The 17,411-nt window shown below is 35.9% G+C and overlaps 1 protein-coding gene across 2 annotated transcripts; it reads left to right on the top strand.

Moving 5' to 3' along the window:
* Window positions 1-2,755: 2,755 nt before the first annotated feature.
* Window positions 2,756-16,793, top strand: LOC119078739 (protein peste-like). Of its 2 annotated transcripts, none has more exons than XM_037186434.1 (5): window positions 2,756-3,279; window positions 10,207-10,347; window positions 14,742-15,050; window positions 15,139-15,354; window positions 15,545-16,793. In XM_037186434.1, the coding sequence occupies exons 2-5, from the start codon at window positions 10,219-10,221 to the stop codon at window positions 16,496-16,498; spliced, it is 1,608 nt and encodes a 535-aa protein (XP_037042329.1). In that variant the 5' UTR covers window positions 2,756-3,279; window positions 10,207-10,218; the 3' UTR covers window positions 16,499-16,793. The 2 variants fall into 2 exon arrangements, with proteins under 2 accessions (XP_037042329.1, XP_037042328.1); XM_037186433.1 differs by lacking the exon at window positions 2,756-3,279 and adding an exon at window positions 5,827-6,015.
* The last annotated feature ends 618 nt before the right edge of the window (window positions 16,794-17,411 follow it).

Raw genomic sequence — 17,411 nt, 5'->3', positions numbered from 1 at the left:
ATAATACTTAAACCGCATCAATGAGCCAACGAAATTTTTATCAGAAAACAACAATTTTGGTATTTTGGTATTTGCTATAAATCGGATAGAATGTCTGAGTCAAACATTTCGTATATGGTTTGACACAACGAATGTTTTGGTGTTAGCTAATTTTCTATATTATACGAAGCTCGAGGGTAAAACCTTGAACTTTTAAAGTATTTTACACCTTGACTGTATGTCCCGATCCACAATTATGGAAACTTACGGAGATCTCACTCTTCAACATTCTAATAAAAGGTACATTATAGCAGGCTAATAACCACGGCTATATTGTGATCTTGCCTATATTCCAGAGAAATCACTCAGCATCGTATACAACCTTTATACTACACGCAAAACTCTATAAATCCTCAACCACGAACTTTGTGTTATGACGAGTGGAAAGAATATGTTGACCTTTAGCGCGTCATCAGCTTGCGTCAAAGGAGAGTGACTTTTATAATGAGATGCATAATGTGGTAAATTTAGGTAGTCACTGCGGTCGTACTATTGCAAGGAAATAATTTATTGCTCAGCATTTATACATGAATTTGGTTAGGGTTGCCATTCGTCCTCTTTTAAGAGGACATGTCCTCTTTTTTCGTCTAACTCTTCTTTTTTGTAAAAATTCTAAGAACATCACTTTTTCTATAAAAAGTCCTCTTTTGTCCTCTTTTTTCTAAAAATTTGTTACATTTTAGAAAATCTTAAGAGACATGGTCAAATTTTACGAAAAAATATTTCGCTGCGGGGCTATTTTTATTGTTTCTTTTAAAATATCTTCCAACTATGACATTGAGGCATTCGAATGATACCATTTACAAACATGTTTACATGTGGTACGTACTTGACCTCGGCTTTGCCTCGAACCAATAAAATTCCAATGCTGGACGTTTCAACTTTTCTCACTAACAATGTGAATATCTATAGATCCTGTTGGAATTTTGTTTTTTCTAACCAAACAAGCATGATGATTCTTTACAACTCTCTCGTCCGAAACAGGTTGGAATATTGCTCGTCGGTCTGGAGTCCGTTCTATCTCAATGCAATCGATCAAATTGAACGTGTTCAGAGGAAATTCTCAAGGATGTTTTTCTACAAATTCAACATGGAGAAACAATCATACGACAAAAGGCTAAAGTTTCTGAAGTTACACTCGTTGGAGTCACGACGGTTGGAAAATGACGAACTCACTCTGTTCAAACTGATCCATCATCGTATCGATTCTCAACTTTATCATCATCTTAAGTTTGATCGACGTTCTACATCCACACGGCAAAATACTTTGTTTTACCTTCCAAAATTCAAGACTAATGTACAGAGAAATTGTCCTATTTATCGCCTGCAAGAGCACCACGACGTATATTTCTCACGATTAAACTTAATGGATGACAGGTTTTCTGTATTTAAGAGCCTAGTCAAGGATCATTTCGCTTTTTGATTTTGATTATAGTGATGGCTGTTGACATTGTTAACGTTTTGCTATGCTTTTGGTTTATGATTTTTCCTAAAGTTTTCCATTTTTGTAATTTGCTGATTGACATATTATTGGGCTTTCGCCTGTTTGTTGATCATTAAACAGATAAAATAAAATAATAAAAGAGTTAAGACTCATATTTGTCCTCTTTTCGTCCTCTTTTTCGAATCAAAAAGGGTCCTCTTTTTTCTTACAAAATGTCCTCTTTTTTCTTACAAAATGTCCTCTTTTTGAATTTTGAAAAATGGCAACCCTAATTTGGTATCACAATTTGAAAAGTTAAAAATTAAAATCACAAACGTAAAAGAGCTCACTCAACTTATCGCCATCTAGAAAGGTACCTTTATTACTGCAGCCACATTGCTCCGTTGAAAAGCTATTCTTGGTCTTAATATGAATCGGTGATAAGTCAAAACTACCATTTTGTACCGTTTGCTGTTGAAACAATGGGTACATGGTGCCGAGAAGCAATTGTTTTGATTAACGAATTGAGCAAGATAATAGCAATGAAAACAAACGAGCATCGATCCCGGACTTTTCTGACGCAAAGACTAAGTTAGGTATTCGTACTATTTGATTGTCTATGCTTTGTCGTAAGGCTTTTTGCTTTTTGTTTGTCAAACGTCTGGATATAAGCCATTTCTATGTGAGGAAACATTTATCCAAATTTTCCCAAATTCTCCTGGATTTTTCCAAATATTACCACAAATATTGTTTCATGAAAATTTGGGTAAAGCGAGCGGTGTGTATTTGAACGGTGGAATAGTTATTTGTTGAACGAGGGGAATAAGTTGGAAATTGCATTTGGAGAGAGATCCAGAGCGTAACGAGGGCTTTAAGTCACATAAGAGAATTAAACTTCAGCAGAAGGGAGAAAATGATCATTTCCTCGCCTGCGTTGTAAAATACCAATTTTCACCTTTGTTAAAAGTCAGGATTTTAGCCATTCCTACGTCAACTCACTTCGGTTGATTTAAACAAAGATATGGTACGACCTAGTACAGTCGACAGTGTTCGTTTTAAGAAACATTATAGACAAAATTGGAAATTGTCTTATCAAAGTCCTGAATCAAAGAAAATTTCTCGAAATATTAGTTACCGGGTCCGGAAATATTACCAAACTGACACTACAAAAATATAAAATTCCTCTTCTTCATAACATGGTCATAAACACCACACACTCAACAAACACACATTTCCAATCATAATCTGACTTTGCTAGGTTTGACATCGTCTGGCGAACAATAAATGTTTTTGTGTATTGAAATTGTCTCAGTTGCTGAACGGTCGTGATAGAAGCAGCATAATACGTTGAAATTAGTGTCCCGCATACAATTATAATTGTGAGAGAAATGTGAATCGAATTTTCGGAATTTTAGTTTAGAATATTTTTGGAATGATAACAGTGATTTGAAGCGGTCGATGTATTTGAGTGTTTATAATGTGCAAGAACAGTGACTTTATTCAAATTATAAATCGTTAGAAACAATAAACAATTGGAAACATAACAATAAATATATATATTCAACAGCTGTCTCCTTAGTTTTCGCTGGTTATGAATGTGTCCGTTGTTGTTATAAAAGTTTGTTTACAAAAATGCGTAATATCTAAACCTCATACATAAAAATTGTCTAAATGTGCTACACGCGGAAGGTTAAATTTTGATTTGATATTAATACTCTGGCTGTTGGTTAATATACATTAAGTTTAAGTTGTTTTAAATTCGTCTACACACTTATAACAACCGTTGATAGAGATACACAATTATATATAGAAATAAGGTAAGAAGCATCAGCAAAAAACGGTTCAGAAATCCAATATTGGCTCGATCATTGCTAATTTACATAGCAAAATTAATAAATATTTGCTGAAAATTGAAGTTCACCTACCTACTCCGATACATAACACACGCACGATTACACAGCAGACCTGTTACTCATTCATACATAGTCTGCTATAATCTGCTATTTTCGACTTTAATTCTTTCAATTCGATAAAATGTGTGCAGATAACACGAGATAACGTTTCTAACGTATCACACTATTCATCATTTGAACCGTATAAGATTCTAATTCATTTAAGTTTTGGTATTTTATTTTCCCCCTTTTTTCCATTCCACGACACGTCCATGACTTTGCTGTGAATGATATGTGAATTAAGTTATCACGCAGAATCGAATCGTATTATATATGCATACTACTTACTTTACTACACGTGCTGAAATGTGTGATGCATTTTAGAGATGGATAGTAAGTCGCCACTTGTGGTATATCATATGCGCACAATTATGGATCATATGTCCGTTTAATAATTATTTTAATTATTTTTTGTCATTTACGTTATGGATTTTGTTTTGTAATTACTTCGTCAGAAACCTGCCATTTAATTTGATGCAGAAATAATTACGATTTCAAAATATATTCGGAGAGAATTTTCTGATTTTCTTTTTTTATTCTGTTTTACTATTTGAACTAGGCCCATAACTTGGGTGTGTCCAGTCGCTTGACTGGAATTTTTCTAATAGTAAGAGTGTGTTGGTGCATTCCTTCCCAACCCTTACTTTCCTAACCGACCGATTCATATCATAGCTCACCAATACACTCTCACGTATACAGAAAAAACCATATACATAAGAGTAGTGCTTTTCTTTACATTTATTCCCACTCCATTCTCTGAATACAGTCCTTAACGTTTAAGACTGAAACAAGTTGAGGGCAACATCACTAAAGGGCATGTCCGACAACTTATCAAAATCGGTTCAGAATCGGTTTTCTTATGCCCTTTAGTGATGCTGTCCTCGAAGTAGTACAGGTCCTTGCGTCCGAAAAATAAAAGAACTACGTGCGCCTTAAATTCTTTAATATTTTTCTTTGTTCGATATTGTTTGTCATGACAAAAAAATTTCCGGTTAATGGAAAACGGTTTTTCCAGAAGGAAAGCTAATTTATAAGAAATCCTTTGATGTCGAATGATGCGAGAAACACTATTAGAATAGTACTTCAAATTATAGCTATTGATCTAGAAAAATATTAAAAAAAACGTAATGATTTCCAGCTGATTTATGATTGAAAATGGCCATGGAAAATTACTTCTAATTTTCCGGAACACTTTTCCAGGCGCGGATCCACCTATGTGCGGTCGAGGCGGTCGCCGGTGGTCAGAAGATGATTTTTATATGGATTTTTTTTTTCAAAACGAAAATCGCCCGGGCAAAAATTTGTTGTCTTCTAACCGCCCGAGTCAGAACAAAAGCTAGATCCGCCCCTGCACTTTTCGAGGTATCACTGATACAGACTCGACCAGAAAAAAGTTCTTCTTACGGCCCTCGCTTCGCTCTGGTCGAAAACTTCATTTCACTAATTACTGAAGTTATCGTGTTGTCGACAAAACAGAATAAACTTCTTTCCGTTCGTTCGACTTCATCGAATAAGTTTTTTTAAGCCGGTTGATGAATGGATGAATCGACACGTGTCTCAGCTGCATAATAGAGAAAATTGCAGAAAATTAGGCTTAAAAGTTTTTTTTAACGAATTCGTTTCTAGAATACTTTACGCTGCCGTGTCATGCTGTCTTTACCGTTTAATTTAGATTCAGGGCACAAAATGCACTGCACCACGTAGGTGTACACTATCAAGTCCTTACCTATGCTTTTGTGCCATTTAAGTGAATTTCTTTAAAACAATGGTCTGATCTTCTAAACGTCCAAACTTCAAAGAAAAATACATTGACAAATCAAGAAAGTTTAATTTTCGCGACTGGTTATCGAAAACGGTAATTAAAAGAGCCCGACTTGTTGCACAAATTAATATTATCACTCGGTTGCGTGCAACATTTTTCAATAAAGTCAAGAAAGCCGTACTTTTCTTCACTGAATTGAGAAAATAGCTAATTCTCAACTCAGTGACGAAAAGCAGCGCTTTCTTTGGCTTCATTGAGAAAAACGATATTCATAATTTTTCCCTCCACAGACACACAAAGCATGTCATTTCACGAATATATTATCGACTCAATTACTTCCTTAAACACCTAAGTGAAGGGAAATGACAGATACAAAATCTTTTACTTTGTTAGAATTAACATGCGCTTTAGCAGAACAATAGCATTTTTTGTCATCGTTGTTATTAAAAGAGAAAAAAAACGTTCTGCAAAAAGTGAATCGCAATTGTTAATTCATTCAATTCATTAGGTCAATCTATCTTAAGTCAATAGGAATAGGCAATAATTCTAACATTTTCACCGACTCATCTGACTTAAACGTGCTACACCTTTTCCACGCTATCATATGCGTTTCCTCATTCGTTTCATACTGTTGATTATTAGTATACATTCCGTCAAGAGACGTACATTACACTCATTTAGCTATCTTATCGTACCTAGAGTTGTCTGTCGAGAAGTGTTGTTTTCAATTGATAACAAGTTGATGTGTTTCAAGTGAACTATCATCAAAAATAATCAATTACGTTATACATTATGTTGCACGTATGACTTACCGAATGCATCGTTCGATTGATGGAAACGTATGATTATTAGAAATCAAGTGGGTACCACAGAATACCTCTGTCTTTGCATGCGTCGCAGTCAGATGTCAGTATATCTTACAAAAATCATTTCAAGTGGAAGATTGTCGGATTTTTGTCGTAATCTTGTAGAAAATTCTAATCGTTGTGTTGAAGACAAAAGTGAAAGGGAAGTTCTGCTGCTTAAGCTTATACTTACATCTGATTGAATGTTGAAACAAACGAAGTAAAAGATTTTGCCGTTTAATATCACATTTTATAGAGTTAGGATCGGATCACGGACTATACTCAAAATTATTTGCCGCTATTTTCTCGAACTTTCATCTGAATATTTATAGAAATTTCCTTTACTGAACCGCAAGTTGTGACACCATTTCCCCTGACACCATTTCCCCTGACACCATTTCCCCTGACACCATTTCCCCTGACACCATTTCCCCGAGTCGGTAACCCCTCGCTCAGGTTGCTTATAGCACATTATGAATATCTGAATATCTTTTGATAATGATGTTGAATCTACATTTTTGATCCATCATTAGAGCATTTAATGCGAACTGCGAAGAACGACAATAATTGAGTCCTATTAAATAATGTAAACGCTGAAATGCCATAATTTGTGTCACCGTAATTGACTGTTCAGCATTTCGTTCAATTAATCGATCACAATTTGTTTTTCTTGTGATTGAACGGAATTGTAAAAATGGTACAGATACAATGTCCACTGTCCATACTGATGATGTTTATTGATTTTGACTCATAAGATTTTCAGCAAAGGTTTTTTTTTGATTTTATTTTATCGCTCAATTGCAAATGTAATTGTTGATTTATAAATCGTGACTTAAATAATCACATTTTATACTTATATCTGTACCACACCATTTCACACGCAAGCATATTCTTCCACTTTGTTCGTTTCGGTGTCTCGGCATTATAATCAACATATTTTATTAATGCTAAAATGTAAATGAATCCATTCACATCATTGCATAGACATGTGCGTAAATTGAGTCAATTAATTGACCTTAAGTCTTTTGACGACCTTTTAATATTGAAAATAAAAAGTTTTTCGATCACAATTCCGAAAATGGTTGTTTGGATGCAAAAGCTTAAGTGGCTAAAAGAGTCACAATTTGAAGTGAACCGAATTTGCTTCATCTTCTGTCTGGTCTGATGTCTCCGTAGCCGTAATAATCAAAAATAATTGTCATAAGCCAAAGCCAGTCATGCCTCTAACCTGGTTAGGACAGCTATTCATCTGTTATCTACAACGACGACAACAGTAAATGATTAGCTCTGACTGATGCATTTCTCAAATAAGGGAAGAGCGATGCAATGCAAATACAATCTAGATGATACAGATCTAGAATTTATAGTGAAAATTTATAAAGAAAAGTTCCTGCTCTCAAAAGGGAAATTTTCGTTAACAAGCTATTCATTCCATGATTTTATTGTGGAGAATATAAATTTTGTTAGAATTTTTGTAGAAATAGATCACGCATGTCCTAAGGTCATTACAGAAAAAATTTCCAAATACACAACGAATTCTTAGATATTTCGAGTAATACAATAATGACTGCTTTGAGTGATGATACGAGCGGAGCGAGCTGTTACTCCAAAAAGAGATAGATAAATCAATTACTAAGCAGCGGGAGAAATGTGGATCTTTTTTTTAAGTAACAGTGTTCTTTTAGAACCTTGATTTTAATGCAACATGTGAAATTAGTTGTGTCACATTTCTGTCATTTGTTTGGCATACTTATACTTAAGACATCTATAACGCTGCTGCTAGCATTAACATAGAGAATACTTGGAGGCTGATGGTATCATAATGCAGAGACTATTCTGACCTCGATTCTGACCACTTTTGTCAATTTATCCAACTATTTAGAAAATCTGAAAAAGTGAGTAACTTTTTGCACTCAAAACCAACTATTTCGTCTCATAGTCATAACTCACTTTTTTCTTAAAATCATATTTTTACATTATCCGCATATTTTTGAGTTAGGTCAGATTCTTTTCTTCAAAATTTAGCCTGCAACACTATTCAACGTCACATTTCACATTAATAATACTTTTGAAACACAGTCTGTCTATTTTCAATAGAGTCAATTTTATGTGCATAGGAATGAACCTTAGAATACCAGATGCGCTTTCAACAAATTGGTCGGCTCATGATAGCCAGTACAATCTATACTATACGGTTTTCATGGTCTCCGCGAAACAATAAAATGAAAAAACCATCTTTCTTCCTTCAGCATTCCAATGATACCAAACATTTATGGGTGAATGTACTTTTGCAGATATGAACAGAGTCTACTCTACTTGAATATTTTCAATATGAAAAAGAAAATGTTCATTAAGTTTTGTAGCGGTTACAGCTGCTGTTTTATTTATTACCAAAACTAATATAGTAAATCTCTCTTCAAGGCTAGCTCTGGAATTATATTTTTATTTCCTTCCTACTGCTACGGCAGACTTTTTTTTAAAATAATTCTTATAATTGTTTCTCAATCTTTGAACGAAAGGACCATCTTAAGGTGAGCTATGAGAGACCAAACTTCCCAATTTTATCCCAAGATTTTTTGACAACAGTACATTAGGTCAATTATTTTTCAGACGATCTCACAGTTCTTTGAAAGTTATTGAAATGTAAACCTCAGACTAAAATTGAGACTAAAATTACTTCGTAAACACGAGCGGAGACATCTCCTACCTTGCATTTACCTTTGGTAGAAATAGAAGGAAATAGACGTTCATAATGAGAGATAGATGCCTTATTAGTAGAGGCCATTTCGACAGGCTCGACGTAAAGCATAGTTCTTAGCAAAAAAATGTTCTATGGTATGTCTCGACACTCACTTTTACCCATTCTACAGTCGCCAAAAGTGTGACTAAATTAGTTCTTAGCCGCGATATAAAAAACATTTGTCTGAATTACCATGTAGCTAGTACAATATAATTGGCCCCACCGTCAATCAGAAGAATTTCTCTTAACACAGTTTGAACTCAAAAATACTTTCTCGGCCTTTTCGAAATTTTAGAGGAGCCGTTGAAACCTCGACCAAGGTAGTGAGGAAAACAATAGGCCTCTCTTACTGACATCCCAAATGTGATATTAATGCTATGTAAACATCCCAAATACGTATTTGACGTTCAGTTTTCTCCTAAATTTGCTCACTTTTTGGTCCAAAAAACACTTTTTTTTTCGTGAAAATACAAACTTTTTCACTTTTTTGTCTTTTTTGACATCTAACATACGAATGTTATTGCTAGGAGCTAGGAGCACTGCTATGACTCCAGGTAATACTGTCTCGTTTAACAAAATGTTTGGTAAAATTAACGAAGTAAAAGATTTTCCATCGATCTGTTGAAACAATTTAAATAATGGAAGTAACAGATTCGATGATTATGAAGATCGCTGATCCTTTCCTTGTTTCTTTAACGTCCATCCAAAAAAAAATTCCAACAAACATTATTGGCACATGGTGCGAACGGTTCCGTGAACATATGTTATCTTTGTTAGATAGAATCCAGGTTCTGAAAGAATGGCTTTCAAATTCATAATTTACACTGAAGTATACAACAAACAAGAAAGAATTCAGGGCGGTATTAGCCCATGGGCTCTGGGAGAATTGCCCTGAGAATGCGCTGAGAAAGTGAGTAAGAAATCTCAATACATTTTCTGTCTTCCCAGGGTGAAAATGCTAAGCCAGCCCTGACAAAACTATTATATGCTGTTTGTCGGCTCATTAGGTACATTTCTGAATTCGATCACGTTGAACTAGTGAAAACGAATGATAATGATTTTGTGATAAACGTAAACATGACTCTCGGGAACCAATCACTCAGATACAATTTCAAACAGTAATTTAAGAAGCGAACAACAACATTATGTTCATTCAATTGAACTGTTTATTGGTAATGTAATCTAACAAGCAGCTTTCCTTATCATTTGACGACTTTTCGAATTGTTTCATGCTGCGATGTATATACGTTTTAACATGTAACAGTACTGAAACAATGTTTTTTTTCGGAATATTTGGTAAATTGAAAAAAAATGAAATCATACAAATAACCGACGAAAATGTCACTACACTTAGCTTGTTAAAATGTAAAAGGTACCATTAAAGCAGAGGCTAATGCTTCCCCATTTATATCTCTTAAATAATTATTTTTCTTTCTCTCTTTCAGACTTCCATTAAAATGACAATGCACGCGAAAGATATATTTAGTAAACAATGTGTTTTATGTACGATTGGCGTCCTTATCATTTTGTTTTCCACAATATTTGCTATATTATGGATGCAACTGTTCGAGAGTATATTAGCTAAGGTGAGTGTTGTAACGCTGTTATTGTATACAAAATTTTAATTGACCAAAGTTCGATAGCTACAAAAATGAAGAGGCATAAAGGGTACGATAGAGTAAAGAGGCAGAATCGATTCATTTTTGAAAGTATAATTAGGTATCCATAGATAGGAGCAGTTGACTTTACAGAATGAACACAATGAGTTTCAAGTTCAAGTTCCAATGCGGCGCAAATTTGATTTTCATAGCCAATCTGTTTACGCCGAAAACACAAGCGCAATTTTGCATTGATGGTATCGACAATTATGCTGCGTTTCTGATATTCACCACAGACTAAACAATGGTAAACGCAGCATATTTGTCGATCCCATCAACGCAAAATTGCTCGTGTGTTTACGGCCTTAAGTTCGAACTTGGCGCTTGCCGATCTTACAACTGAACTAAATCGTCATTCGTAAACATTTGTGTCTTTACTATGTCGTGTCCTAACTATATTGCGATAAGGAGGCATGCAGAGAGATGAGGAGATAGGGTTAGGTAAATGAGCTTAAAAAGACTTATATCATTGGATGAATTACATTAACGAACTTCAAGCATGAGTGGTACTTTGAATAGAGTACTCAAACTGGACAGTGTATCAAACAAATTTTGGTAAATGTTCATACAAAATAGTACTCTATTTGGCAGCTGTTACTCGAAGAACTTTTGCTTGAAGCGCAAAGTTGGGTGAGTTTTCTAAAAATAGTTAAATAATCGAGCTCCCTCATGTTTATCGTTGATAGAATGACCACATCAAGACATCTTCTTTTTCAGTCAACCATCAACCAGTCATACTAGTCCAGGCTCTTGTTCGCCAAAAATGCACATAAAAAGTCGATTTTCCACAACTTTTCATTTCCTATCATTTATGATAACTGGAAAGTTTGAAAAACGCAAAAGCGAGCGGATTGATACAAGAGACTGGACTATACAATCGATAACAGCGTATTCATTTCTGTGAGCTCATTACTGGTTTCTGCTGGAAATATTAAAATTATCAAAAAAATGCTGTCCGATGCAAAAGGCAAGCATGATACGTTATAATGACTTAAGTTATCACTTCTTTGGATGTTAGCATTTTAAACAGATCTAATACTTCCTTAGTCTTAAAACCATTTCTATTTTGCTATATAAGACAACACTTACTGGACCTAACTGCTTATTCTTGCCTTAGCGGCTGTAGCTCCTTAGAATTGTAACATATACTGGAGCTACGTGGTGTACTTAGTTTAAGAAACTATTTTTTAAAATAAATGAAATTGAAATTGATTGGTCGCTAAAACAGATTCTCATAGGACTGTACTTTTAATTGATTCTTGTAATGCTCCTCTCATACAACAAATATTTAGTACGTGGAGCGATATGATTGCGTACATTCTCTATGTCTTCCCATCTCAACTCTAACAAATAAACCATTAAAATGACAGATTGGTACATTCTGTCGTTCATAATTTTGATGGATGTCGCGTTCGCAGCAAACGGAAAGTAAAATTCTAGATTTTCAATTGTGAAGCGAAATTTTTTGGTTGGAGCTTGTACAACAACATCTAAATCAGAAAATATTTCACATTTCATTTCAATGTGACAAAATTTCACTATTCAGCGAGTGTAAGAAATCTTTGAGATTTCTTCATCTTGAATAGTAGATCCTGCCCTGTTGACGTGGGAACATTTGGTCAGCAATGACGATACTTTACGTATAAGTTTCTTTTCATCTAAGGTTTAACATATGTAAAAAAACGCAAAGATGTCAAACGCAATGCATACCAATGCTACATGTGTGAAGTAAGAACGTCTATATCCCAGCGGACACTAATTTAGAGGAGATTTATTATTTGTGATTCCCATTCCAATTCTTCCTTTCTCCCGTTTTGACCTAGTCATTTTTGAGAGTGAAATTTTTCTAAATTAATTTTAAGCGTGGCGATTCAATCGTCTTGTGATATTTGTTTTGTGATTTTTGTAAATTGTAAGTCTGAATCTTTGATTAATAATGTCGATGTTGTTCTATATTGAGGGGATACCTTAAACGCTTTAAAGAGACCAACAACCTTGCCAAACATTTTTCACCGATGTAATGAACGCAGATTGTTGATTTCCTTCACGGTACAAATGATTTAGCAATAATTCTAAGGTAACATTTGCATGTAGAACAAGTAGAACGAGCGCAGAGGACGTACACACTCCATTAGTTACCCGTAATAGATATACTCGGAGATATTCTCACATAACACAATCAATTAAGTGAAATTATTGTCATTCTCTGAAAATAAGATTGCGCTCAGTTGTCATCGCATGCAATTCCTACATTCCGACGATATTGCAATATGTGCAAATTGTTTCAAATTTCAATGTCAGACGCATCATCAACTTTTTCCTTATCTATTCGTCGGAATCGTACGAGTGACGATGCGTTTACTTATGGTTGAACAAACCAGAAATACAAAACCAGCAAAAACCATGAGATGCGAAAGAATATCCGTCCATGCCAGGCAATAAAATCATATATAGATTCACCAGTCAATTGATAAAAGGTCGGTCACACACACTTTCCTTATTGTTGTTACAATCATTCATTCACACAATTTATTAGTGAATTGTGTTCGACAATAATGGAGGCTCGGAGTGTGAAAAGAAATGTAAATTGGCTGATAAAACATTTTCGTTTCATTTTGGGGACTGTTCTAACAGACACACTCAGTCATTAACCACTTACGGACGGCTATTCATCTGTTATCGACAGCGATGACATGTCTACGAAGCAATGACTAGATATGTGCGCCGGTCAATTTTTATTCATCGGCACGGCGTGAAAACGATGAATAAATGTATTGGCTGCTGATTTTACATACAAATTTAGTCAATATTAGTGACAGCGAAAAAAAAAAATTACAAAAAATTTCTATCGGCGCAGGCCGCTGTAAAATGTGGTCCTAGAGAATGCATGTTAAATCTAATGACGGTTATCGCCCGAGAGTTATGCTGGTGATATGCTTACCGTCTGGTGAATACTTAAAATACTGAACGACTTTGATCTATTTGATCTACTGCTTCAATGATTCTTATCTGATGTGTGTCAGTTGTACTTGTAATGAAATTGAGTATTAGGAAAGGGTGTCTGACCTTTTGCAGACAGCTATGACATGGTGTTATCGACAGAGATCAAAAATTTGCGATTAGCTCTGGTTTATGTCGTTTTACATAGCAAAATCTTAGCTCTTGACAGCTTAGCACAAATGAAAACTTTCTGAGAAGTCACACACATACCAAATTCTAATGACTTGTGCTAGAACTTCATATGAGTTATGGCAAGAAGTAAATAAACTTTTTTTTTGCAATTTGTAAAAGATTAATTGACTCAGTTCTGTCAGTTCTGACTCAGTAATATTTCTTCTGACCTTAGTTTCTCTAGGTATGGTTCACATCATCATTCGTTCATCGGTCGTAGTATCATTTCCAGAGAGTTGCTAATATGACGATTGGGTCGTTTCGACGGATAGAGGGAATATGTCGAATGACAGTTGGGTTTTTGAGAGAGAATTCAATACATTTTCGCTCAATCAATTTCAAAATCATTCGACATATTCCCTCCATTCGACATATTTCCTCTATCCGCCGAAACGACCTAGTCGTCATATTAACATCTCTCTGATCATTTCATGTGCACACGTTCATGTACTTAGCCTACATTTAGGCGAAATGTTAATTGTACGCCTAACTGTCATCATAGAGTCTCTGCATAACCCAAGGCGTATTTCGGAAGTCTTGTTAGATCAGTGACCCAGACTCGTTCAGGAACTAAAATTCGTTATTCAAAGTGAAGATTTTGACATATTTTATATGAAAGAAGTGTCAAAATCGTCACCAGTGAAACTTAACGAAGAGTTCATGAACGAGCTAGTTACTTATTCCGCAAAATGTTTTTCCATATACAGATGATCAGTGCAGAATTCACTTCTTTCGAATGTCTATTGTTGGACTATGAACAGTGGGCTTGTAATATTTTGAGCATTGAAATTCGAAACTATAAAGTTGCAGTTTACATCAGGATTTTGCATATGTCATGCGTTCTCGACTCGGTGACGATAGAAAAGTAGAACGATGACCTCAAGCTGATGTGGAGTTGTATTTTTGAATAAACGCGAAAAGACTGTTCAAGGTTAATTGTTTAAGCTATTTTCTGTGCATTGCTTCAGTCCGCCAGTCGCTAAACTGTTGGATCATCATCGAATGTTTAAGCTAACTTGAGTTAGGCATCAAACCACAATGTCCCACCACAAGCATACGGCTTTGCTGGAACAAGCACTAGTTATCACTGCTAAGTCACATCCTTTAAAGTTGCAAATCTAATTGAGTTCAATCCATTGGTTCTATTCCAGGAAATCAAATTAGGTCCAAACACAAGAAGCTATGACGTTTGGAAAACACCGCCCATACCAATGTATTTAGATATTTACTTATTCAATTGGACGAATCCGAGCGGCTTCAGCGAAGAAGAACCGTTTCCCAAGCCAATTTTACAACAAATCGGCCCGTATCGTTTCCTGGAGAAAACCGATAAAGTGGATGTCGTGTGGAATCAAAATCTTACGGTCAGTTTCCGAAAGAAAAGCACATTCTTCTTCGATGCTGCAACTAGTAAAGGGCAATTGGATGATGTGATAACTACGCTTAATATTGTGGCATTGGTGAGTATGTTGCGGCCTGCAAAATCAATTGACCAACAGCGAGTCACAAATCCTATCGCTATTGTGTTAACAGTAATCCGTTTTTCAGTCGGCTGGTGCGAAAGCTCTGCACGCAAACTTTTATGAAAGGAAAAAAATTTCGGTCGGCCTCGGTCTGTTCAGCCAAATGGTGCACGTAACGAAGAGTGCGGGAGAGCTGCTGTTCGAAGGCTACCAAGATGACATGATTGATACTGCTCTAGATATGGCTGTGTTGGATGATACCATCGTCGTTCCATACGATAAATTTGGCTGGTTTTACGGGGTATGTTGACTACTTTAATTCACAATCACGTAAAATATCACCGACGAATAAATGAAAATAATTTGTTTCTAATTCATTCATTGCTTGCCAAAGTATCCCCAATGGGGATTACCCTCTTAGATGGTATACATTCTCAGCCCAAATATTTTTACCCGCAAGAAAGTTAACCATTCAATCGATCTATTTGTAGAGAAACGGAACTTCCGACCAAATGGGCCACTTCAATATGCATACCGGCGAAGACGACATTTCGCAAATTGGCACCATAAAAAACTGGAATTTTGCGCCGAGAATCAAATACTTTTCCGACGAATGTGGCGTCCTGAAAGGCAGCGCTGGTGAATTTTACCCACCCATCAAAGAGAAATCTGCACCGGTTTCTCTTTTCGTCCCTGATGTTTGTCGAGGCATAAATCTGGACTTCGACGAAGAGAAGACTGTTCACGGTATCACCGGCTATAAATACCGGGGCGATAAAAAGACAGTCGACAACGGAACACTGTATCCCGAAAATCAATGCTATTCGGCCGGAGAATCGGTACCGTCCGGTGTAATGAATGTGTCGGCGTGTCGATACGGAGCGCCGGTGTTTATGTCATTTCCACATTTTTATGCAGCCGATCCATACTACTTGGATCAGGTCGAAGGAATGAATCCGTCCAAAGCCAAACACGAATTTTACATGACACTTGAACCGATGACCGGGATCCCGCTGGACGTGGCGGCTAGAATGCAGATAAATATGTTGATCCGACCTGTGCCGAATGTTTCGCTGTATCAACACGCACCGTACATGTTCTTCCCGGTATTGTGGTTCGAGCAAAAGGTGACCATACCGGGAGACATGGCTTCCGAGATCAAAACTGTCGTTGCGATGCCGATGACCGGATACATGGCGATAGCAATCGTCTTTGTTATTGGATTGATTTTAACGTTCTGGTGGCCTGTGGCGCGGATGGTCAATCGGAAAGGTAAAGGGTATGTGAACGATGGGAAGAAAATCAATGACAAAGAAGAAACGGCCGTCCAAAGTTCATTACTGGCGACGAACGGTCATGTGAAGAAGGTCGAAGTGTTGAACGGAATGAATGCGAAAAAGGCTCCGCTCGCTGAGAAAGAAGCCGAAACCGAACATATTGTGTAGATTTTGATATTATCGTGCCATTAGAGTTAAAGATGTCAAAGTAGAAATTAATCAAATGATGTTGCAACCAAAGTACATTTTACAAAGCAAAAATCGATGTTAGGTTTAAGTTAAGGAAGGGCGAGTGTACATGGAGAATGTTCTTTTTTTTACGAATTTATTTTCTATGAAATTATGTTTTAGACAATTTTCGTTGGTAAGATATCCGTTTCCCTGTTATTTTGTTACCGTTATAAAGATAAATTTAGCACATAATGTTGGAAATAAAAATTACATTTTTTACGTACCGTTAGGAGTTCCGTCTTTGAATTTGTGTCGTTTAATTGTGAGCTAATTTCCTGTTTGGAAGGATTATGTGAGGCAACCCACATTATGAGTTCATTTGAATTGACCAAATCTATGCCTTCGATTGTATTGCTTCTCCCTACAGTTGTTTTGAACTCATTGCAGAGCATTTGGGCTTATATTTTTTAGGTCAGCGAACTCACATCGGCAGACATAATGCAGAATTTTACATTTAACATTTTACACTCTGCATCTGACCTCCGTTTACTTGACACGTTTAAACAAAAAAGCACATGTGATACATCGCCTCTTTTGTTCAAACCAACAAAAGAATCTAACTTTAACCTTTTACAGACGGCAAGCAGATTAATAGTTTTGCTGTCGAATCTATTACTTCATTTCAAGGGCAACATTACTAAAGCGTATGAAAACCATATCCATCAAACTAAGTACTCAACCGATTTTCATCAAATGTTTTCCCAGAAAGATAGATTTTATTCGGATTTTTGAGCCCGGTTGATAGTTCGAACAGATTGACCTACTTCGCGATTTACGCGCAAGATTTCTCACGACAAAAAAGCAGTGTCCCTTGATAATCTACTAATATCATGGTTTATAGATTGTGGAA

Source organism: Bradysia coprophila, unplaced genomic scaffold, assembly GCF_014529535.1.
Source record: "Bradysia coprophila strain Holo2 unplaced genomic scaffold, BU_Bcop_v1 contig_297, whole genome shotgun sequence".
NCBI classification, from domain to species: Eukaryota; Metazoa; Arthropoda; class Insecta; order Diptera; family Sciaridae; genus Bradysia; species Bradysia coprophila.
This window is presented reverse-complemented; position numbering and strand designations above follow the sequence as displayed.